Below are 25,908 nucleotides of genomic sequence, written 5' to 3'. Positions count from 1 at the left end.
TGCAAGTTCCTATGGCAGAAAATAATGTTGGGACATTTATATCTATTCTTTGCACTATAGAAGCCATTTTCCTCATGGCTTGAGAGATATTGAGGAGTGACTTAGTGGATATTGGTGGTAAGAGATACAATATCTGTAATTCTGTAGAGTCGTATGGAGGTAGGACCCGAAATTATATTGTCTTCATATACAGATACTCATATAAATACAGTCTTTTATGTGGTCTTTTCTGTCCTATAGGCTTTTAAGTGCAACCCAATCACACACAAATATTAGAAAGAAATTTTAGGAACATTAAAATTGGTAAATTTTGCTTTCTCCTACATGATTTTAAGAAATGCAATCTCAAAATTAGTGAAATTGAAAGAAAGTGCTTTCTGCTGGCCTCAGTTTGTTTTGATTTAATTCTTTTAATTCATAGAACTTGACCTTGTATTTCTGATATTTGCTGGTTCAAAAGCATTCCTCACAATCACAGCACCATACATTTCAGGAGTGCAGTAAGGTAGAAACTTAACTTCTAAAGACGATACTGATCTATAGATTATCACAAAGGTGATAACAACATGTGGTTGAATCCATAAACGTGTTTTCACTGCTTAGATACACAAAATGCCATTACTGTATGGATTACTCTCTTTACATGGTATCAGAAATTATTTTGAATATCCTCTGGGGGATTATTTTTTTTAGAAAGAATGTATCTAAAATTCTTATTCATGAGGGTAAGATAAAATAGGGCAGATTTCCACAAGTCAAGACTATATTCTGCAGTGTTCCAGATTCATAGTCATACAAAAATAAAATGTATAAGAAGATATAAAAAATAATTTAGTTTTTAGACTGAGAACAGATGATCACTTTTAGGAGTTCCTGTTGTGATCAGGTTTGAACTGTTTTGAATTTTAACTAGAACTATGCATTTAAAAAAAATAACCCATTTTGTATATTGACACTTTAGGAACATCAGAATTTCAAATGTGTTCCACTTATAGCAGTTCCTGTTGTGGATAGATTTTCTGAAGTTACCAAGCTGTGCTTCTGAAAGCATTATCTTATGTGCCAACAGTTTAAAGCATTAATTGATTTTTCTGGTTGTCCATTTGCAATACTTTCTGTAGGTCAGAGAACAGTAGGAACTTTTTCCTCTGGCGTCTTGTAGGTTCTGATAAAGTTTGCTATATGCATAGTGTGCTAAATGTGCTTGCTAAAATCGTATCAGATAATATTAAATGATTAAAAAAGCAACTTAGTGTATGTATCTAATTATCAAAGAAACATTACGGCAGAAAGACCTTTTTTAAGGGTAACGTGTAATAAGACAATATGAAGTCATACTAATGAGTCATTAATCCCCACAGTGCTAGTGAGAGCAAGAAAATAGACTCAGACACTTGAAAGGTAAATTGACTTAGGCTAAATTAGTGCGTATGAAATCTGATGGAACAAAAGACATGGATTTCATCTTAAAAAAATGCTGAAACCAGGAGCTTGATTTCAAGATGAAAGTTCTTTCTTTAGTGGCTAACTGGAGTGTACGTGGTATTTCCTGGGCCCTTATTAAATTTCAGAAAACTCTCACTTTTGAAAGAGGATCCAAGATAAAGGAAAAAAAATCCTGCACACAGGGAATAAATGTCAGTTGTGTTCATCGGTGCAATTAGGCAAAACCACAAATGTTTCCAGCAAACTTCAGTGTATGAAATGGGGTACAGCATTATTTCTATAACAAAACCATCATTAAGTCAGTAATAAGATTCTCACAGCATTTAAAAGGGAGAAACTTTATTCTAAGAAGTGCGATCTATTAACTGAGAACATTCTAGAAAAGCATATATGGGGTGCAGTGATTTAGATATTTCCACACAAAAGCTTTTAAAGCACTGGGTTTTTTTTGTAGGAAATATAGAATTATTTCTGTGGATAAATAATTATATATGTTATTGTCTTTGTACTCTGAAGTTCATTGTATGCAAAGTCCTTTTTCAGAACAAATTAAAACAGAAAATATTTCCAAATAAGTGCACAACAAGAACTCAGCTGACAGTCATTTCTCCTACTCACCAGGTGCTTTTATATATTTGTCTTTCATCCATTTTCCAATATCACTTTGACAAATTTGAAAGAAATATTTTTATTCAGTTGCAATAATAGCTCATTTAATGCATTTTACTTTCTGTGTTAACAAGGTGAACAATAACGATATACTGGTGAATTAAAAAAAAAAATTAAAAAATCTTTCAGATTTATTAATAGAATTTTATTAAAGTTCTCATCAAATGAAATGTAATGCTTTGTTAGACTTTTACATTTTAATTATTCAAAAGTTTATATCATAAAATATTACATCTAATGTAGAATTTGAGTGCAATAACTGTCTCCAAAAGAAAAATGAGAAATCTTAGACCCCAGATTTTGCTTCTACTACCAGTGTGAGTGATTATATACTGTAAATAATGGCTTGAAAAGCTAACCTAAATACTGTCTTTTATCTGTGCATTCAGTTCCCATTAGCTCCAGTGGAAATCCTCAGGGCAGAATTTGGTCTGGTATTTCCATTTTCCCTTTCTTTTCAAAGTTAGCGAAGAAAAAAGATAGGTGTTGGAATTAATTGATGAATGAAAGATGAGTGTTTGAAAGTGGGATACCTTCTATGATGAGAGCCTCTTTGGATTAGTTCTTCTCTATTGAAGCAGAAAGCATACTGCCCAGCTCTTTCTAAAACTGCAAAACAGTTTCAGTCTGGATTTAAGTTGAAACGAGGTCGATAGTGTTACCTGCACGTCCACCCTCCATCATAAGGCAGAATTTAAAACTCTGGAATAAGGGAAAAATATGAACAGCATGAGGAGGAAGCAAGACTTTTGATGAATTATATCAAGATTGCTACAGTGCTTTGTGTAGTAAACTTATGTTTTCCTAGAGTTTGTGTAGCTGGTTGTTTTACACTGGGGAGGGGTTGAGGGCTTTTCTGGTACCTCAAAGTGAGCAACCCTGTGAGCACTATTGGTTGCAATGCCACTACAGCAAATTAGATTATTAATTACATTTATTGGCATTAAATTATTCAGGACACACATTTGATACAACTATGAGCATGGAAGGAAGTCAGTTACTTTGTGCATAAAGTAATTAAACTCAAGATTTGGAAAATGAGATAATGGTACTCTCTCAAACTGTGCCCCCAAAGAAGCACAGTGATGCGGAGATGTTGAAAGTGAAACAAAGCCTCAAGTCCTTGGGCTGGAAAGCTCTTCCACCTGGAATTGTTCTTCACTGCAGAAGTGTGTGGGCATATGGGTAGGAAATGGTGACACCAAAAAGGTGATTTCCCTCAAAACAATGTGCCACTCTGAAGGAAGCAGACTGGGAACCCTTTCCCTACTTTCGTACACAAGGAGTGAAATAGTTACGGGTGCTGACATTTAAATTATCCTCATCGTTGACATATTGTTGAGAGAGATGAGGAGAGCTGGTAATAATTCAGATTCATTGCACACAGCAGTCTGAGTCCCATATAAACACCTCTGCACTTCTATTGTTTAATCACATGTTTATCTTTTCTTTGCAAACATCACCAACATCTGTCCAAAACAGTCAGAAAACATTATTCTGTGAATCTCAGGCACATGAGATGATCAGAAGAGATACTTTTTCCATCTGGTTATTCCCTTTTTAAGCCTTTTGCTGGAGATGACTTGTTCAGTTATTTCTGCATATCCAGTAATCTCACTGCATTCTGTAAATTGGTGCAGGGCCAAATTGATGTCGAATCTCATCATCATCCAGCAATTTTTTAAAATCTTAGAACCATCTCATATTTCTTTGGGGTGCAATTTAATCATGCATATTTTCTTTTTGCAAGCATTTTCTTTTTTTTTCTGAATACGGCTTTGCCTTGATGTAGGCATTTTATTTGATTTACTGTTGGATTATTAACTTTGATTCATACAATAAATTGTTAATAGTGCAAGAATTTTTGGCTGCTTTTGCTGAAACATTGAATTTTCTGTACTTCTGTGGTTGCTAAGTTTTTGCGTGACTCTTTTGTTAAGTATGGAACAAACTTCAGTGGTCTGCAGTATAAAACAGTGCCTTTTTAGTTAGGCACTTGGTACATTGTACAGGCTGGTAACTTTGTTTTCCTTGCTTTTGCTGTGCAGGACTTTGGGACAGAATTCAGATAATGAAAGAGATTACGATCTGGAAAATGATGTGAACTTGGCTAAGTCTCTTCAGCAATATCTTAAATTTCTTGGTATTCTCTCCCAGTCTGCAGCTACAAATTTGTATCCAAGGAAGACGAATGACAAAGCTTCTGTCAAGGTAGTATTTTTAATATGTTTCCTACATTCTGTGATTTTGGCTTCCTTCTTTGCTGAATTCTCCTTATTTTTCAATTTTCCCTTCTGTCCTGAGACCAGACATTCTTTCTTACTGCCTTCTCCAGTTGATTATCATAACTGCACTAACCAAGTTCTCTCCAAATGAGTTGAGACAGCTTCAGCATTATAGATGACAGAGCTCTGCTAATCTGGAGCATTTTACCTTAATTAGGGACAGATTGCATGTGAGAGAGAAGGTGGAACGTGATAAAGGTGATCACATCTTCACTAGTTGATCCAAAACACTTCTTACAGCCTCTGAACTGCTCCTCTCCAGAAAGCTGATTGAACTACCCTGTGAATTCTTGCTGGTGTTTATGGTGCTTAAAGTACAATTAATATGATATTTGAGCAAATTTTGATAGTGGATCTGATTAATTGTGTCTCAACATTTCCTACTTCTTATTGATCATAAAGGAAACCTATTGCGACCAATTAAGATTCATATGTATACATTATAAATATACATATAGCTAGGTGGATTAATCATATCCATTAAATCCTGAGTATTGGCTATGTTAAAAAAACCAAAACATAAATGCCTACTTGAGAACTAAAACATTCTTTCCTAGAGAATATCTGTGTCATTCTAAGAAGGAGCTTGATAAATTTATAAAAAGGATTGGATGAAGATGTTGCATATGACAGGCTCTTATAGCCCTACATCTTTTGCTCAAAAAAGGTGCTTTTCCAAAGCAATCTATTATTTTAAAGAAAGAGGCTGTTATTACAGGGATCCTTTCCAAAAATTGGTATGTGCTATTTGCATTAACACAGTGTAAATACAACAACAGCAGCTGAAAGATATACTGAAGTTTTAGGAAAAAAATTCAGGTGAAGAAAATATACTGTCTAACTGCTAGGTTTTTTTGCTGGAACTAACTCAGAGACAGAACTACTGCAGTGTATCTGCAACAGCAACTCCTAACAACATCAGTTACATCAACTATTTAGTCATGGTATAACTGAAATGTTGCTATTCTTGTCGGAAGTCACAAGTTTCCAGTTTCACTGGCTGGCATATATAACAAATTATTTATGGCGTATGTCATTAGGTGTTCACCTGGGGTAAGAGAAACTTGAGCAAGATAGCTTTAGGGATGGATGAGTGACCACCTTCATGGTACTTTTCCTCCACTCTTTACTCATGGGCGCCGACTGCAGTGAGGATGCCCTGCTTTGAATCACTGGCTTTCAGAGACAAGAAAACTTGCTCAAGAAGTATTTCAGTGGGTCTGGTGCTGTCACGCAAGTTCATAAATAATCCATATGGCTGAGACCTTCTGTGGGGAAGCCTGCTGTGATAACACCACCCACCAACCTTATCGAGTGTTGTCATGGAGATGGGTAATCTGAAGCCTGGGGGAGTGGGATAGAGAAGAAAATCTGGAAATGAAGCATGTATAGGAGCAAACTGTACCTTCTGTTTACTAAGGAGCTTTTTAAAATAACAAACTATAATTTTAAATAAATAGGAAATTTGTCATAAAATTAGTACTCAGTAATGAATTTTAAATTATTCTGCAGATGTTTCCCTGTCCTCTGCAAATCAAATGCAACCGCTGTTCTTTAAATAGAAAGAAGAGGGACACTGTGTTTGTACCTTGATTCATTGGGTCATTAGTGGAGTCACATATAAACGAAAGAGAAACCAGGAGTTTTGCTATACCAGGAAGCAGAAAAATAAAGTAAGATTTAATTATTTGAAAAGAGTATAAGGAATGTAACTGCAGGATCTGCATTTGGTGTGGTCATACCACTTGAAATAGAAAATGGTTATCTTATGCACTTTGAACACATGCATCAACAAAATCTTGGTATCTTATTTTTTTATTGCATATATGGACAAATTATCAGTCATAATAGCAGCAAGATCTTATCTTTTTAACTTTCTTGCACTTTTCTGATTAAAAATATGTGTAAGACAGAGGTACTTTACCCTACTTAAACTTAGAATTGCAGCTTTTGAGCCTTTGCCCTTCTTAAAAATACTTTTCTTTCAAGTATGTATTTACCTCTGTCACTTCATTCTTGCTGTCGGGGAGTAGGAGATGTAACACTACTCTGGGTGCTTTGATACCTTACCTGCTATAAAGTATAGCTGGATCTTACAGAAATTTAGTGCTTCTAGGCAAACTTCCTGAGTGAATTCTGATTTGTTCCAAAACTGACATCAGAGGACTCTGGTCAAGAGTAAAAGAAAGGAAGAAAAAAGACAAAGAGAATTTAAAATATTTGTTATACTCCAGAAGTGTTATTTAGAATCTTAACTTAAATATTTTTTATCTAACTGTTTTACAAACTTTTGGTCTTTAGTTTTCCTACTGTCTTCCACATGTGTTAGCAAAATAAAACTGCAGAGCTTCAGCATTAGCAAATAGAGAGCAGGCATACAGTTATGCATAAAGTCGTAAAATAAGACACAGCAAAACCTAAAATTGGTGACTCTTTTCCTATTTCTGTTGTTCAAACAACTGTCAGCTTGAAGCTTGATACAACAGTGACAGAAATAACACTTTTAAACCTAAATCATGTGCTAGACCAAAATTCCTATGATGTCTACCATTTATTGCAAGAGCTTCTCTGAGCGATTTTTGAAGCACTTGAAGTTCATCACAAACTTTGATTTTTTTCTCAGTATTTAGACAGTATCTACGGCAGGCTATAATCTAGCCGGTTGATAATGACTCTGCCAGTGGATAAATAGCAGTAAATCAGAAGATTTGACGGGTCTGTTTCCTGAGGATTACAGTTGTAAAGAACATTTCACTTTCGTTCAGCTAAAAAGAGTTGTTCAGAAAATGGGCACTTGGTGGCATTTGTTACTTAAGCTTTAGCTAGTGGGCCTTTGGTTTTAGGTTTTTTTTTCTCCCACCTGGGCTTATTGAGGGTTTTACCAGCCACAAAATGCCACATTATCAGTAGCTGTGATTCTTTTCTACCAAACCTGGACTTGGTATGGAAAATATCATATAGCTAGGCACATACATATAATGAGAAAGCTTGGTTTATCTTATCTACTGAGGGATGAAATGCAGAGGCTTCAAATCATGTGTGAATTCCCCTGCTCTTCTCCCCTCCAGTTAGAGCAAACCTCTCTCATAGGAAAAAACCCCAAACCAAAACCCTGACAAAAACACTACACTGTTGACATTCCTACAGAAACTGAGAAGCAGAGTTTTGTGGAGTTTGAAGGGACAGCATGTAGCTGGTATTGTGAAAGCTAGTCAGCTGTAAGGAGAGCTTGCTTGCTTTGCTGTTGATGGCAGCCCCGCTGGTAAGCTCTGTGTGGGGCATGTGGGAAGCCCTGAGGAAATCTTAACCAAAGGAGGTGGAAAACCAAAAAATAGCTATGTCCAGGGCAACCATTACAACAAAGCAAAAAGAGTCAGCAAAATTATAAGTATGGAAACAAATACTCCTGTTGTCTACTTTTCACCAGCCGTTAGCTAAGGCAGTGAGGAGTGATCTTACATGACAGGTTTTTTTAAAAGTCCAAATGCCTGCAGTTGAATAGTTACAGGAGATTTCAATTATACTGCTTTCATCTGAGTGGGAATAATTTTAAGTCATCATAGAAAAAGATTTGAAATGTGATACAATGTACTTAAAAGTCTCAAAGTCAGAAAGAAAATTAAAATAACTCAGCTGAAACTGCTTGTTTATTCCTTGAACTAGCTATCATTTTTATCTATTCTTATGCCTTCCAGTAGCCTGACTTGTGAATTTTTTCAATGCCTTAAACTGGCATAAGTGCACTGCTCTGCTCTGGGGCTGGACGTTCCATGGGCTCCTCTTGGAAACCTTCTAGGCTGTAGGAATAAGGAATTTGACTGCTACACCTACGCTAGTGCTACATTTCTTGTTGCAGAGGGCCCTGGTTTATGGTTTAGGTCTTTAGGGCTAGAAAATGCATGTAATTGCTCTTATTCCCTCCCTCTCACTTGGCCTCTCTGGTCTTCAGACATGGGTCCTACCTGCTGCTAGGTCTTCCTCAAGCTGGTGTGCCATTCAGGCGCTAGCACATAGTGTAGGGAGGAAGGGAAAAATATATGAGTGTCATCAGGGAGCTTCATCCATTTTCTACTGTTTCTATTTCTTTGGTTTTTAATTACTTCCATAATTTTCAAGGTAGACTTTATGTATAAATATTGTGATTGCAGAAATCTCCAAGTCAGGTATTCTCATAAATTTTTAAAACAAAGAGTGTTGAAAAACCCAGAATCTTTACAGCAAAGAAGTTGATAATAAAGTTAAAATTCTTTGCAGAATCAAGAAGGGAAAAAGAAACAGATAAAGTGACTGGTTGGTGACACAGAGGCATGGCTGGTTGTTGGATCAGCAGTACAATGATGCAGAAAGGGGAGAAGGTGCAAATAAAAACTGTTGTGGTAGAGTCAGTTTTCTGAAATCTAGAAGAGTTCGAAGGTTAGACACACTTATATTTTAGTCCTCGGTACAAGAAGGAAACTTCCTCCTGTTTTCCCCTTTCCTGTTCAGAGAAGAGTACTCATAGCTTTGCTGGGTTGAAAATCAATTGTTTGGTCCTTTGCAATTAATCTCCTGAAAGAACTAGGATGTGTGATAATTATTAAAAAGGATTATTACTTATTTTAGAAAATCTGAGTGCACAAGTGCTCAAAGATGTACTCTGAACTTATCTGCAAATAATAATCGCTGTGATTAACTAGTAAGAAATTACGCAGTCATTGCTCATTTTAATCTGGAGCTTTAATTCAAAAAGCGAGACCCTTATTTATCTAACACTAATTAAAATACAGTACTGAATGAAGATCATCAGAAATTGATTTGATGTCTAACTGCTGAAAAGTCAAAACCTTTTGGCAATGTATACATTTAAACTCTGCTTATGTAAATGTAAAATTTAACACTTAATATATCTGGGATTATGTATAAGTAAGAAAAAAGTAATTCATCGTGTGCATAAACACTTTCATAAAAATATCAGGAATAATTGATAAAGGAGTGTCTCTCTGAAGCTACAGAATTGGCTCTTGGCAGATATATGTCTCTTGGCATATATCTACAACAGCCATTACAGTAATACCTGAACATCTCACAGGTGTTGATGTACTTAGTTACCTATTGCTGTTACAAAATAGGGAAGAACTAATACCCCTATTTCACAGACAGATTAGATAGCTTTTCTGAGGTTGTGCAATAAGTTTTTTAGTAGAGTGTAGACTAAAAGTTAAACCTCAAATCGCAGATAAGTATTTCATCTTTTGGATCATTCTCCCCTCCATGGCTCTTTTCAGTAAAATAGAAAAATTAAAATCCTCTTAAAAAAAAAAAAAAAGGGTTCCTCCCCTGAGAGGAAAAAAAGAAACCCCCAAACCCAACAAAAACTAAAACCCCATAAGCACTGAAGCAGAAAACATTTGACCAAATACAGATGTTTGTATTGATGCAAGTCAGCCTAAAATAATTTTATGATCACTGGAGAGAAAAAAAAGCATTTCCAAGTTGTGATCCATTCATTCTAATTTAAATATATAAAATAAGACGTGGTAAATTCTATCTTATTGGCCATCCTGCATGAATCTGCTGCAGATAGCAATTCTGTCTTGGAGAACTGGTACTTATACATTTGAAGATCTAACAGAATCATGGCTACAAAGCCTAATAAAATTACAGTCAGGTTGTTTGTGGTATAAATACAGAGCCTGGTGATCTAATGTGATTGATGATTTAATTTTTGAGCTTAATAATTAGGCAAGTGACGTTCTAGTGCCACTATCATACTCTTCAAGTTTTAGACCTAACACCTACCTTTACCTACAACCTATCAGTTTATGTGGTGACATAATTTCCACGTCTAACATAGAAATCATAATTTCCCTTGTCATACAGCTATCATGTGAAAAAATAATTATTTGTAGATTTGAAGATATAAGTGTTGTAGAATGATTTTATAAATGAAGTGTGACAGGCCTCGAGTTTTATTTAAAAGGCTAATTTGTTAATTTCTCATAATTTCCAGATGAAACATAGGTCGATAGTTTTGAAATCTCAAATACTGACCAGGACAATAGAATCATAGAATCATAGAATGGTTAGGGTTGGAAGGGACCTTCAAAGGTCATCTAGTCCAACCCCCCTGCAAGGAGCAGGGACATCCCTGACTAGATCAGGTTGCTCAGAGCCTCATCCAGCCTGGCCTTGAATGTTTCCAGTGATGGGGCCTCCACCACCTTTCTGGGCAACCTGTTCCAGTGTTCTATAACTCGCATCGTAAAAAAATTTTTCCTAATTTTTAATCTAAATCTACCCCCCTCTTTCTTGTAGCCCCCTTGAGGTACTGGAAGACCACTATCAGGTCTCCCCGGAGCCTCCTCTTCTCCAGGCTGAACAGCCCCAACTCTCTCAGCCTGTCCTCATAAGAGAGGTGCTCCAGCCCTCTTATCATCTTTGTGGCCCTCCTCTGGACCTTCTCCAACTGGTCCATGTCCTTCTTATGTTGGGGGCTCCAGAACTGGACACAGTACTCCAGGTGGGGTCTCACCAGGGCAGAGTAGAGGGGAAGAATCACCTCCCTCGACCTGCTGGCCATGCTCCTCTTGATGCAGCCCAGGATGCGGTTGGCCTTCTGGGCCGCAAGGGCGCATTGCCTGCTCATGTTAAGCTTCTCATCCACCAGCACTCCCAAGTCCTTCTCCTCAGGGCTGCTCTCAATCCATTCCCCGCCCAGCCTGTATTTGTGCCTGGGATTGCCATGACCCAGGTGCAGGACCTTGCACTTGGCCTGGTTGAACTTCATGAGGTTGGCACGGGCCCACCTCTCCAGCCTGTCAAGGTCCTTCTGGATGGCATCCCTCCCTTCCAGCGTGTCGACGGCACCACACAACTTGGTGTTGTCGGCGAACTTGCTGAGGGTTGCTTCTTTTTCAGATCCCTCCCCATTCCTTCAAAATCAACTATTTTTGCCAAATACCGTGCGTTTGGACTTTTTGTTTCTGTCATTTCTCCTGCAAGCTTGCTATTTGTTTTGCAAGTATTTATTCATTGAACTTCAGTACCGTGGGCTCAGTAAACAGAAGATGGTAGAGCTGGTACAAATTTAAAATGTATTCTATATTTATTTTTAGATCATACTTATAAAATGGGAGGGTAGAGTTCACAAAAATGTAAACTTATTTTATCTAACCTCTATGTGAGTGTGCTGGTGTATATATTTCAGGGTAGTGCAAAAACCAATTTTTTTTTATCAAGGGAAAAAAACCACCTTCCCTCAAGCAGTTGTCTAGCAAAAAGTTGATTACTTTCTGTGGGGTTGTAAAGCAATAGACATGGATCCTGCAGATCTCTATCCACTTGCATTTCTTTGGGTAAAAGTAGTCTCTAGATTCATATGTTAGAGTTAAAAATATATTGAATTGGTGTTAATGCTCAACTTTTGGCAGATTGAGATTTTCATGTTTCTATGTAAGTCATCTTTAGATAATGAGTTAGCTCAATATACCAGCATATGCCTACAGAAAATGTGTTTAAACATCATTCACTGAAACCTTAAGTAACAAACTGATTGACATATGAGCAAACTGTTTTGGGATAAGGGGTGCAGGTAAACCCGGGTGTATCTGTCAGCACTGATGGCCAAGCTGCACAATTTCTACCATTCACTGGGGGTTGAATGTCACTTTTTGGTTCCTATTAGTAATGTCAGGGAACTGCTGAACATGGTAGCCTGACCATGGTGAAGCTGCCTCAGCTCCATATCCTCACATCCAGCGGGCAGCCAGGTGGAGCCGGTACTGCCGACAGGCACCACAGGACTAATGGTCTGACTCCAGTTGTTGGCACTTGGACCACCATACACGCCCACATGCACACAGAATAGAGAGTTTCTCACCCAGCTGTTTACCACAGCTACTACCCAATCCACCTTGATCCCTCCCTCTCTGGTCCTTTCTTTAAACATCCCATAAAATGCCTTGTAAAATGACAAGATGCTCTTCTTGGCATCCCATAAGGAGTCCCACACCCCTGTAGGCAGTAGCCTCTTCAGTCTGCAGAGTGATGCATAAAGCTTCTCCTATTGACCCATCTGGTAGGTGGCACTCCTGGACATCACGGCTGGTGGCTCACTGTGATGTGGTGATGAGGAGCCAGGGCAGGGGCCCCTTGGCACTGATCCGGTTATTTGGGTTCATCCATGTGTCATTTTTCTCTGCTCCTTTGTGTGTGAAGACAAGCCAGGTTATCATGTAACCCAACGTGTAAAACTAACATTTCTTTTTATGATGAGCTAAGGATGAATGCCAAGGAAAGGCAACCCGGCACTCCTTCTACACCAAAGGAAATGCTTTACATACTTTGTTTTAACCTATAAGATGGAGATTTGTCAGAAACAGAGAGAACAACCAGCAGCTAGTTACGAAGACTAAAGCTAGCAAATTCCTCAGCAGTATAAGAAATAGCAACTAGTGATAAAAATTATTCATGAAGGAACATCTCTTCGAGAAGGTTGAAGGGTAGGCATGCGGCTAAGAGCATCCCACAGGAGACCAAGAATGGCTGGGAACATTTGAGACTGAAAAGTGAATTTCTTATACATGAAGGAAACCAATGTATTTATCCTCTCTCTTTTTTCTTTTGTTTTACAGGCTTGTTTTGTTTAAGATTGGTAGAATATACTGCTCACAATCAAATCTCTGTCAACTGAAATTACAGTACTGTAGATTATTGAATGGCGTACAGTCAGACCCCAGACAATCCTGTTACGCTGCAGTTTCACAAGCAGAATTAGGAAGCAAAGTCATCACTAGTTTTGATCAAAGGAGACTCTGAGGACCCCTTTTGCTTGATCAAGCTTTTGACACTTCAAACTACAGGGTGTTAATTAACAATCTTTGCCATCTTTATTTCTCTGATGTAGTTCTTAAATGCTTTCAAAGCCATTGTAATTCTCAGAAAGAAAATAGGAGATAGTTACAGAAAATTATTAGGGAAATAGCAGGTTAGATGAGATGACTGTAATGGTGCCTGTTTCTTAAGCCCATGTATCTGTTAAAGGACAATGGCCTGATGCTATCCCATTGCTACAGGAGTCACTGGTTTGGCTTCTTTACCAGTTTCTGGATTCTAAATTAATCTTCTAAGTTCTTGGTCTTTTATGTAGTGCTTTCTTGCATGCTATATATTATTATCTATAGTAACTGAGAAGGTCATTGCCAGTTGGCTGAAGAGGCTTTTGCTCCACTATTACTCAGAAAATTGAATTTTTTCATTGGCTTTTGCCTATTATTTTCAGACAAACCTAACACTGAATTTGGTGCAGAGTGTGTAACATCATGTCTACAGCATTGTCGTAGTTCAGCCCCGATCGGACCAGACTACGCAGTCTCTCTCTCACTCCCCCCACCTTCCGAGAGAACAGGGGGAGAAAATATAAGGAAAAACGACTCGAGGTTTGAGATAAGGACAGGGAGAAATCCTTAAAGTTACCGTCACGGGCAAAACAGACTCGACTTGGGGAAAACTATTCATTTATTACTACAAACAGCAGGATAATGAGACAGAGAACAAGATAACCTCCATCCACCCCTCCCTCTTCCCAAGCTTAACATTATCTCTACTACCTTCCCTCCCCGAGCGGCACAGGGGGAAAGAGGGAATGGGGGTTGCAGTCAGTTCATCATATGTTGTTTTACGCCGCTGCTTCATGGTCGGGGGAAGAACTCCTCACATTCCTCCCCTGCTCCATCGTGGGGTCCCTCCCACGGGCCACAGTCCTTTGTGGAACTGCTCCGGCGTGGGTCATCTCTTCCACGGGTGCAGTCTCTCCAGAACAGCTGTCCCAGCGGGCCCTCCACGGGCCACAGCTGCCTTCAGGCATCCACCTCCCCCGGTGCGGGGTCCTTCACGGGCTGCAGGTGGATCTCTGCCCCTCCGTGGACCTCCATGGGCTGCAGGGGGACAACCTGCTCCACCATGGTCGTCACCACGGGCTGCAGGGGAATCTTGGCCAGGAGCCGCATTACTCCTCCCCCTCCTTCTGAACTGACCTTGGTGTCTGCAGCCGTTCCTCACAACAGGCTGGTAGATGTCTCTCAGGATCTTTTTTACATCTCATTCACTTCTCATCTCCTCTCCACTTCTTGCAGCCGGGCTGGACCGAGTCGGGCCCAGTCGGCTGCCTGGCGAGAGGCCAGAGGGTGAGGCCTGCAAGGCCCATGAGGCCTGCGCCTCCCTCTCTGTGCCTCTGCCCCCGCTCAGCTTCTTCACATCTTCTCTTCTCTTTTTTTTTCTGTTTTCCCATTCTTAAATACGTTATCGCAGAGGCGTCATCACGAGACATTCTGCTACCAATCGGCTCGGCCTTGGCCAGCAGTGGGTCCGCCCTAGGCCTGGCCAAGTCCCCTGAACAAAGGAGAGCAACTTCTAGCAGTTTCCTACAGAAGCTACCACCTTAGGCCCCCCCTACTAAGCAAAACCACAACAAGCATACAGAAGCTTGTAAAGTGGAGATCTCGCCTTTCAGCTAGCTCGAAGGTAGCTGGAAGCCCGCTAAGATACCCTCCTGACAGTGCAGCACTGTATGGAAACAGCTACGTGCTGGCTGAAAGACTTTGTTAGTGTAGGGCTGTAAGTATTAGTGTAGGCAGCTGTAAGGACACAGCTGTACTGCTCACTCAACTCCATCCCAGGCACTTTTGCACTCTAATCCATTCCATGACACCAGTTTGGTCCTCAGGGTTCATTGCTGGTTGGATTTCTCTCAAAGTAAAGGTAGACTGAGGTGTACAGATTCACCTCCCGCACTCAGACCCAGCAATCAGGCAGTGCCACTTGTGCTCCTGTTTCAATGAGGGGTTTGCATGAGTACATGGTTTTCCCGTGTTTTCACAAGGCAAGTGTGTGTGGTTCGCAAACTATCTAGACTGCTTCTGGTACAAAAAGCTAAACTTCTTTCACTCCACACAGTGAGTTAAAGTATGAGATAATGTAATTTTTGGTAGCCTTTGGAAACTTATTTTATCCCACCATTGGTGAGGGAGAGCCTGGTTCCAGTGTTTGTTGTGTTTTACTTTTCCAGTTTTAGAGAGCATACTGCTGCTATCTCAAATAGGCACAGTGAAGTAAGTATTGTAGGTGGAATCATGGTCCAAGCAAATTCAGGTGGTAGCAAATACGAATTAATGTCTGCAAATGCATCAAACAGGAAATGCTAAATGAAACTGAGAGAGGGCGATTTCTTCTTTATGCATTCCTAAGGGATTTTTTGTTAGCTCTATATGCCATCAAGATTAAGCGAGTGTATCCTCAAGAAAGAAACTATTTTGTCATAAATTTAATTCCATTCTTTCTGCACTTGGGCGAAATTTTGAATTTATCTCCCCCTTAGTGGTTAAGTTGAACAGCATTTATCTGTGCCTTGGGTTGTATATGTCTAATCCTGCCCCCTTTTTTAATTCTTTTTTTTTTTTTTTTTTTTTTTAAGAAAAAGTGTAGTCCATAGACTATTGCGCATTACATCTGCAGGGTGTAATTTAATGTGCTCTTTTGTGAACTTTAATGCAGAAAATGTCAGTTACTTAAATACCTAAACCATACAAGACATTGCCCTAACAATTCCATCTTCAGAAAGGTTAGTGTGGGGGGGTTTCTGATAATGTGTGAATTATCGAGATAGCTTATTTGAAAGGTGGAGAAGAGGAAAATCTTGTGCAGATGGAGAAATATGATTTTTTTTAGGCTGAGTTTTTTAGCAATTCAGAGTACTTTTTAAAGATGCTGTATCAGTGATATAATCGAACAGTATCTTATCTATTAACAAAATATTCCTAATAGTAATAGGGACCTGTATTCTAACCCTATTCAGTATACACCAGTTATATAGTAACTAGAGTATGCTTTCTTAGTTCCGCACATTTCATTTAGTGTTTGTCTTTTTTTTTTTTCCTCCAATTACTGGCAGTACTTTATATAAAGCCATTTTAATCAATCTAGAAATCAATTTTCTTTTTCAATTTTTCCTTCTCCCTGTTCCCCTCTACTTCTCCATAATGTTAGCAGCTTCTCCAAAGACACCAACAGAAGAATTCAGAAATTATTCTTTTCACTGACCGTGGATTATGCCATTTAACTTTGGAGTAAGTTAAACTAGCAGTGTCCATTTTCAGGAAGTTAGATTGCAAAAACACTTCAAATAAGATTATCACAATGCCCTGCAATTGTTATTAATAACTTAAGGTGTAAATTGTCACTGGATTCTAAACCACATATAACGGATATTTTTCTCCTATCTTTTTCTGTAAAAAAATTATCTTTTTTTCATATGCCACTTAGCACAAGCCCATAGTCTAGGGTTGTGTTTATCTGTGCTGCAATTTTACTTGCTTTTCACCTTGCATATTTCAGTTGGCACATATATTTTTGGTGCTGTGGTTTTTTTTTAGATGGGGGGGCGAGGAAAAGGATTTTTTTCTCCTCCAAGTTCAGGATTGCCATGCCATACAGCTGTGAGATCTCCTTAATTAAGTCAGACTAAGCTACATCAGATGGGCTGGTATCTGAGCACACTGTGGAGACAGCTGAGCGGTTGGTGATGTACTTTATTTAGAACTTTTAATATTTCGTCCCTTACTACCCGAAGTGTGATCTGTCAAGCTGCTGAGAGGCTGCCTGTTTTTGACAGAGGTGCAGCTCTGAGCCCAGGACTGGCACTTACTTATGTCCAATTTGTGTACAATTACTTAGTGGTTTTGCTGTGTTGTCTTTCTTGATGTGTTTGTTACCTGCAAGAGTAGGGAATTGCAGATGTGTTAGTGTTAAGGTGTACTTTGACTTGTTAAATAGCTCATAAAAAACCAGCCTACATCTCCTGACCCTAATCTCTCACAAGTGGCTTGAGAGTGTCTAGCAGTTTTACTCCCCCTAAGACTTGTTTTATTAGTAAAGCTTTAGACGCAAAAGAGGCAGGTGGATGTAGAACAGCGATCCAACAGAACTGACTTAATGTCTTTCCATGACTGAAGAGGGAATGTTCTCTGCCCCCTGCCATGTTCCTCTCTTCCCCAGCTCCCTGTTGTTCCTCCCCTAGTCCCCAGAAGGTCCTCCAAAAAGGTGGCAAGGTCGGGAGTACAGGGGTGGGAAAGGGAGATGGCAGTGTATGTGAATTCTCTGCAAACTACTTGGTGTGTCTGGGCCTGCTTTGTGTCATCCTCTGCAGTTCCTTCTAGGGAGTGAGTGTCCTCTCCACTTCTTGCAGCCAGGCTGGGCCGAGTCAGACCCAGGCGGCCGCTTGGCGGGAGGCCAGAGCGTGAGGCCTGCAAGGCCCACAAGGCTGGCGCCTCCTCCTCTCTGCCCCTGCTCAGCTTCTGCACATCTTCTCTTTTTTTTTTTTTTTTTCTGTTTTCTCTTTCTTAAATACATTATTGCAGAGGCCTTATCAGGGAACATTCTGCTACCAATTGGCTTGGCCCTGGCCAGAACAGGTCTGCCCTAGGCCCAGTCAAATGCATTGGACAAAAATGGGAAACGTTCTAGCAGCTTCTTACAGAAGCTGTCCCCTCACTAAACAAAACCAGAACAATCATTAAAGACTTAATTACCCTATGCAAAGACCCGTTGAAATTGGGAGGTAAATGCATACGACTAGTGGTGTTTCACATCTAGGATTTGCTATTAAGTATGTAAACAGTGTTCAGCTTGTATTTTGACAACTGGCTTCCTTCTTGGTGTTGAGCAGAGCAGTGCATACCCTGCAGCTGGTGCACTGAACCAGAGCTACATTGCTGTGGTTTGATACAGTTCCCAGGGGACATTAAAATATTTCATACACAAAGCTGCTTGATCTCTAGCTCTATATTCTTTGACACCGTCTTACTCTAGCCCAATTTCTTCGCATTAACAAAACACATTGCTATGTTAAAGACCATTTGCAGAAGTCACCTTGCGTTGTTGGATCACAAGCCAAAGAAGCCAAAGTGCCTTTTTTTTTTCTGTAATAAAGTTGTATAAGCCATAAATCTACAAATCATTATAGGGAATCATGGCTTGAAACTCTTCAATCATTTCTCAGGGGGACGATAACGCTCTTGGAAAGCAAGAGTTGTGAATATATATTATAAAATCAACTGACCGTTATCAGAAGAAATAAAATTGTTCAGATGAGAGCAAAATTATTGTCCATAAATAAAGAACTAGATAAAATCCACAAGTTTTTGTTCATCTCTGGAGTAGCTTGTCACCCTTACTTATTTTGCCTTTACAAAGTCCATTAGGAAATATATAAATAATGATTTTTCTGGCCAAATTATACTGATTACTCTCCTCTGAGGTGTACAGTCTCTGCACTCTGGATGTATTTTGCAGCTCTTTATGTCCTAAACCATTCTGCTGTCAGTGCACAGGGACAGCAGTGATCCACTATAATTCATAGCGGTGAGAGCTGAAATAATCCCTGTCCTAAGTTTCCCACATCATTGTAATGTAAGTTTGTATGACTGTTGAACCAAGAAACCACAGCTGAGAAGCAGGACCCGTTCTTCAGCAAAGTTTCCTGAAGGAATTATAAACAAGGATTCTAATTGGAATAATTCTGGATATAAGCAAATATCAGTTCAAATTTGTATTTATCTGGAAATGAGGGAAAAGGCCTTTTTGAAAGATTTGGGAGGGCGGAACTGGTTTCTAAAAACCAAAAAATCCTGCCTTCAGGTTGTGGTCATAACAAAAAAAAAGTGTCTACGATTAAATTATAGTAAATTTAATACTAATTAATGAGGTGAGGTTTTTCAATGTGCTGGATAGAACGTTAGGGTACTTAAGAGGAGTTTTTAATTTTTCCTCAAAACTAAATTTCATCCCCAAAAAAATCAATGAAATATTGCAATGCTAGATTCCCAATTGATGCATCCTTGAAAATCTGAAACTAAAAATAGAAAAACCTAATGGCAGCCCAAATTTTCCACTTTTTTCCCCAGTAGTTTTTGAATGAAAACATACTTTTAGCATTATTTAAACATTTTATACATTCTTGTTTGATTTACCGAGTTGTTTTATGTAAAAACAATCAAGCAATTCAAAACCAGTTTATTGACTGTTTGTGGATTTCTTTATACAGTCAAAGGACATGTTAATTAGAGATTTAATTTAGTGAAAAAATCAAAGATTCATTAAATATTTGGTTTTTTAAATTTTAAAAAGTATTTTATATATACAAAAGAATTGTTGCATTTTCTCAGTTTTCTTTAAAAAGGACATTTTTGTTTTGACTTGCCAGTTTTTGCTAAGTACCCTAAAAAAAAGGTTGTTCTTAGAAATCTAGTAAAAAAGAAGGAAAGTGGCTTTAATAAATTTTCTTCATTCAACTGAATACAAATAGTGCATACATAGTTAACGTCAAGTTTGAATTTTATTGTTTTTTCTCTAATCTCTTTCTTCTTTTTTTAATAATTAATAAATTCACAAAATTTGTACTAAAATGATAGTGCCTCTTTAAAGCAAACTTGCCAGTTTGAGGTTTGCAGTCTACCTGTGCGTTACAGATTCTGATTATTGTTTTCCTCATTGGTAAAACGCTAAGGGTTTTGACTGTGATTCCTGCATAACAAAAATTACAAAGCAGTTATTTTTTCCACCTTCTACTCTCTCTAGAGCTACATCTATAATGATCCTCTCAGGTACTACATGATGCAGAAACCCAAAGAAAGAGCATCTCCTTTGGTCCATGCATCAACATCCCATCAACAGCACACTGAAAATCTCCGTGGGAGGACCTTCAGCCAGCCTAAGCCAGATAAGTCCTCACCGGAGCCAGAAATGGAGCTTGACCAAAAAACTCTGATGGCTGCCCTGCATACATATATCACTCAGAACTTGTCAGCTCAAGGCAATGATAAAAGCTCTCACAGCAGGACTAAAGGGTCTCAGATTTATGCTGATAGATTCTACTCTTCGCAAGTCAGTCCTTTTGATGGAACTTTTGCCAAAGGAAAAGCAGAAGATTTTAAAATTAAGAAGCTGTTCCAGCCAAGACCTGCATCTGGAGTGCTGGGGCCAACCCCTGAGATGCTGAATCATCAGTCGTCTTCCCAGGATGATCCAAAGGACCCTCTGAGTGTAATGGATGGTAAAGTTGATATTTACTTATTTTAACTTCTCTGAAGTTTCCCTCAAGGTCACTGAGCATTTTTGAGAAAAAAAAAATTTTAAAAATAGACATTTTGATATATCTCCTACTATTGACATATTTATATCTACCATAATATTCACAATAATAATGTTCATCACTCTAACTACTCTTTCCCTGCAAACATCTGCCCACATTCTTCAACCTACCTTCCATATGCATGCAGAAATATATGGCATACGGTAAGATGTAGCATTTATATAACTTGTTATATTTTCAAAGCATTTTACAAACAACACATAATTATGGGTATATCTTTGCTGTCAAATCTGTTTTTATGCATGCATCCCACGCTATATGTAGGCAATATAGAAATCCCTGGTTTTGTTCCATTTATCTGTATTTAACTAGAAATTCAAAGACCATGCGTAAAAATCAAAGTTAGACATGGAAATTAACACTGAGATAAATTCTGGTGCAAAACACAGAGAGAGGAGGAGTCCATCAGTTATGTGACTAGGTGGACACAGAGTCCGTACAGTGGACATAACAAGGTGGGGTTACAGCTACTTTTTGCTGGACATTCTATAAAAAATCAACCCATTTGCTGGATTTTCATCTTCGTTTACTAATGCTACTTACCTATGACCAGATCTTGATTTCTTTTGCGTGTGATAGTTTGACAAATATTTAAATGAAGATAGAGTGGGATACTGTGATACATTTTAAGCGCTGCTTTGTAAGACAAGATGGGTCTTCACATCATGACTAGGGATCAGGTAGAGTTTAGAAAATAATTACCTTTGTTGTTTCTCCAAACTAATCTAAATATTGATGTGATTCCAGTGGTTCAGAAAGCCTGAAAAATAAAAAAATTGATCCTCAGCTATTGCCAAGTGGTTACATCTGTTACGCTGTTGTCACCACTGTCCCAATGGATTTTGGTGATATGTAAGAGGGTTCCTTTGAATCCCTTCTGTAGGTATTATCGTCCATAAAGTTTAATGTTCTTTGATTTGGTTTGGTTTTTTTTGTTTGTTTGTTTGTTTGTTTTTTAAGTAGAACACACAGAAATGTCAAAGTTGTAGCAGAGGAAAGATAATGCTTGCAATCTAAAGGATGCTCAGAAGTGAAAGCATTCTTGGTATGGTGCCCAGAGATGATAAGTTTCAGGGAACAAACTACAGTGTAAAATCAAATCCAGGTGGCACTGCAAGCCTCTTGCACAGGTTAGACAATTTTGTTGCTAGACTCAAAACAAACTAGGCACACGCTGCTTTCATTATCCTCCAGCTGTTCCACTTCACCTTTCCTGGTAGGAGCCAACCAGGAAAAAAACGCTTAACACTTAGAGGGAATAACATGTTTCACAATTCATTGGGTTGTACTGCTTTGACTTCACATCCATAATGTGCCCTGTAGGAACTTCTTCCATTGCATTAGCTTTTAAATATTGCATAGGCATAAAATCATGAATTGTTTGAGTAGGAAATAATATGGTTTGTTTAGTATTTTTGAGATACTTAATAGTCTCATAAAGAAGCGGTGTGGACAGACCCCAGCATATTCGTTTTTTGCTGTCCGTTGGAGTGATGATGGTTTGGATTCAGATTTGCCAGGCTGACCATGCCATCTCTTTCTGCTTTTAACCTTTCTTCAAGCTCTCCGGTGCTTTGGGATTTTCATACACTTGCAGGTTTCTCTCTTGCACTTTCTAAATCCCAGAAGTGTTCAAAAACTGGAAAGCATGAGGTGCAGCTGCATGAGCTCAGTTCTTTGCTGCATCTGATGCAGGATTAGACAAAGGAACTTGACTGGGAGAACAATCCAGAAGGTAGCGAGCAGATTAGCACTGAGAATTGCTGCAAAACAGTGGCAGGTAAATTAGCTAACAAGGCACCCTGAGGGAGGAATACAAGAGAAGGAAATGTGGAGCTATTTTTCCATCAGATTTGGAGACTGTTACCTCTAGGAGTAGCATGATGTGTGTGGGTACTGCCTTTGTAGTCACTGTGCAACAGTAGAATTGTTAATTTGTCTTCTGCAGCAGCCGTATTTAGAATTTGGCTCAGTATTCAGTGATTTGTTCTAGTCTACTAATTTTTTTTGGTGTATTAAATATTACAGAATATATCACTCCATTGCTTTTGAGAGGTCACAAAATTAGTAGTTCAGATGTCTTTTTTTCAAAAACCAACAAACTTCCATGTTTATAGAGCAAAGATATTTTCGTACATCATTTGTCTTGCAAAGCTGAGGTCACCAATTTGTATGGCACTCTGCTGCTGAGGATAGCTGAGATGGGTGATGGAGTAGAAGAAGACAGATCACCATGTGGGACTGCTAGCGAAGTTATTACCACCATACCATTCAGTTGTCAGACAAGCTGACTTTGACAGTTGTGTCAATGGAGTATGCAGCATGATTTGTATGCTGTACAATAAAAAGCTGTTTTCCCTTGCTAAGGTGCTATTGTTACATACTAGGGGAATTCTAGTGGTGAAATTGATATTAAAAAATATGTCTTCTAACATATATATGCCTTTACTATTATCATGATTCCAAGGCAACTATGAAAGGCAACTTGCCGCCTTCAGTTTGGAAGCTGGAGCTAAGTGAGAAATCAGGTTTGCAGTACAAGCCCTGCGAAACGTGGCTGAGCGTTGCTGATTCTACTTAGAATCAGTGGGAGAGTGTAAAGGCTGTGCACAGGTACAGTGTGTTTGAGTACATGTGCTGCTTAAGTGATGTACCATTGCAGTATCCATCTGCTTTTTGGTCTTTCTCCAATAATATTTTCTGATTTTAATAAATTCATAATAATTTGTTTAAATTATCCAAAGGTGTGTGTAAATAGATGCACTGCTATTTATTTGTGTATCAGCCTTATCCAATAATATGCAAATGATATAAAAACATGAACAAGTGCCATCATAAGAAGTGGAAACATCCATATTTACCATGGGCATATATTAACATCATATCAGTAACCTCATGAAGTTAGCAAGACCCTTTATGCCGTTCCCTTTGCTGGAACTTGCTTGAAACATCTCCCTATGCATTTTGCTAGAAACTTCATAGTATTACTAGCCACTCCTTTGAAGTATTTTAAGAATCTTGGTCCCATGTTCAAAAAGCAGATAAACTTTCAGGACTTTGAGTAACATTAGCACTGAGTAAACTTGAGAATCTGAGAGTCTAAATTTTGAAAAAATAATCCTATGCGTAGTATTTTCCCCTTTGCACACCTACTTTTTAATGCACCTTTGTGTAAGCCTGGAAGCTGACAGCATGATCCCAAAGTCTTGTTTACAGATGATGATGAACATGTCCAACCACAGGGCTTAACAGGGAGAATATTAATATAAGAAAAAAGGTTGGATGTTGCCTTCAAACTCCTTATGTATAAATTCATATATTCAACAGAGATTTAAAAGCAGTCCGTATCTTCCTCTTCTTATACAGTACTACTTATGTGAAAGAGTTTTCTTGCTTGCACGCACATGTGTATGTATGCTTAATTCCTGATCAGTGTGAATAAGCAGAATAGAAGCATGACTGAAAATGCTTTTGGTATGCTAGAGTAAGCCCTGCGTTTGGTGCCTCCTACTCCAAGGGACATTAGCTGAGTTTTGCAGAGCTATATAGAACTCTACTGAAGGATATATGCAGTCAGAAAAGTACCTTCTCTGAAGAGCTGTTATGTTACATCTTCTAACTCATCTTAAATATCCATTGTCCTTGAATTTCCTCATCTTCAAAGCTTTTTTTCACATCAAGATTGTTTTTGTTTGGTTTTTTTTCAATTTTTTTTTTTGTTGTTGGGTTTTTGGTGTTTTTTTTTTTCCCTCCCAAAAATGTAGGTCCATTTGCTTTTCCTGTCCTCGAATGTCATCTTAACATTTCTTTCCTCAATCTGATTGATAAAACATTCATAGCTGATGAACTAAAATAGTGAAGCTCACTTTTGACAACATATATATTTTCCAAGAGAAATCAATACAATTTAGAAGGTTTCTCCGTTACATATTCATGTGTGTAGTGGGCATATATCCATATTCACTTCAAATTTCAGAGGAGCCTTTTGATTGAAAGACAATTTTCTTTTATTTTTTTTTTCCAGAACTTTATATAGGTATTTACCTTACAAAAAGCAAGTCACCAAAGAAACCTGATCTCTAATAAACAGTGGTGTTGTTTGCACTTAGTGCAGCTAAAAAAAAAAAAGAGTTAAGCTACCTAAACACTTGTCTTCAGTGTTTTCAGCTGATTTAGACTAGGAAACAATGCTCTCATAAAGAAAAAGTGACAATTCTATAACCCTCCCTCTAGGACAACTTGCTGGGTTGTAGTGGCATACATCCCCCAGTGCCTGACATCAATTCACCTTGTCATAAACTCTAACATCCATTTATAATACTCTGTTTTCTGTAAAGGTGGCAGCATGAATGTGTATGCATTTTTTTGGAAAACAGACATTCTCCATGAAGGAAAAGATATCTTTTAGGAAAAATTAAAGATATGGATACAAGCACTTCATGAATGCAGCTAAATCTTGTGCTCATATTCTTTTGTGTTCCAGAGACACTTATTAAAGATGTATTGAAGGACCTAGAGAAACACCAGGTGAATGTGGAGAATCTCAGCTCAACAGAACTAGATGAGATTGCTGATACTATCGCCAATGCAATTCAAACAGTTGGCATTAAGGCAGAAACAGAAAAGGGTGCTGGAAAAACTAGTGAAGACAAAACAGAAGCACAAACAAAGAAAGGAGATGCTCAAGGAAGGGCAGAAATTCAGACTGGATTAATGGAAAACACTGTTAACATACCAGGTATTAATTCTAAGAATTAAGTACAGCAAAAGATAACTACCCTAATTTTCCTGTATTATTTCACAATAGTGCTAGACATTTAAAAATCAGTTTTAAACAGGATAGGAGGGAAAGTTTCTGCATTTTTCCCTGAAGGCAGTAGACTTTTAGCTTTTTTGTTTTCCTTTTGCAGCTGATACATTTATCAAAAATGCATCTGTTTGTGAACTCTTGGCCTTCAAGATTCACAAACAAGACAAACCTACACACCTAATTATATTGAAATACAAATTGCTTTATGCTATGTGGTCTGAATTCCCTTTCTTGAAAATTAGATGTTTAAGCAAAATTATAATGAAAAATTATTATATTCCAAGATTGTGTTTTGAAATATGTGGGGGGAAAAACATGTTTTACGGATAATAATTCCTTAATATACCAGAATTGCTTGCAGAAGAAAGTCTTAGACAGATACGGGTAGAAAGCTACTCATTCCCTTTCCTGCTTAGGGAAATAAAAGTTATTATGGTTATTTTCTTCTATCTGGACACATATTTTCCTGATGATGCAGATTGAGAAGCTACAGTAATTGTCATTAATGAGTCAAT

At 38.3% G+C, this 25,908-nt stretch overlaps 1 protein-coding gene across 1 annotated transcript in view; it reads left to right on the top strand.

Moving 5' to 3' along the window:
* Positions 1-25,908, top strand: part of PTPRN2 (protein tyrosine phosphatase receptor type N2) — a 668,183-nt gene that overhangs the window by 235,047 nt on the left and 407,228 nt on the right. The window contains exons 5-7 of the mRNA XM_086741882.1: positions 4,164-4,326; positions 20,010-20,484; positions 25,067-25,321. Of these exons, the coding sequence (XP_086598008.1) occupies positions 4,164-4,326; positions 20,010-20,484; positions 25,067-25,321 (893 nt within the window). The remainder of the gene's footprint in view (positions 1-4,163; positions 4,327-20,009; positions 20,485-25,066; positions 25,322-25,908) is intronic.

This window comes from Chlamydotis macqueenii, chromosome 2 (assembly GCF_036417535.1).
Source record: "Chlamydotis macqueenii isolate bChlMac1 chromosome 2, bChlMac1.mat, whole genome shotgun sequence".
NCBI classification, from domain to species: Eukaryota; Metazoa; Chordata; class Aves; order Otidiformes; family Otididae; genus Chlamydotis; species Chlamydotis macqueenii.
Note: the sequence above shows the minus strand (reverse complement) of the source record. Positions and strands in the feature narration are given on the sequence as shown.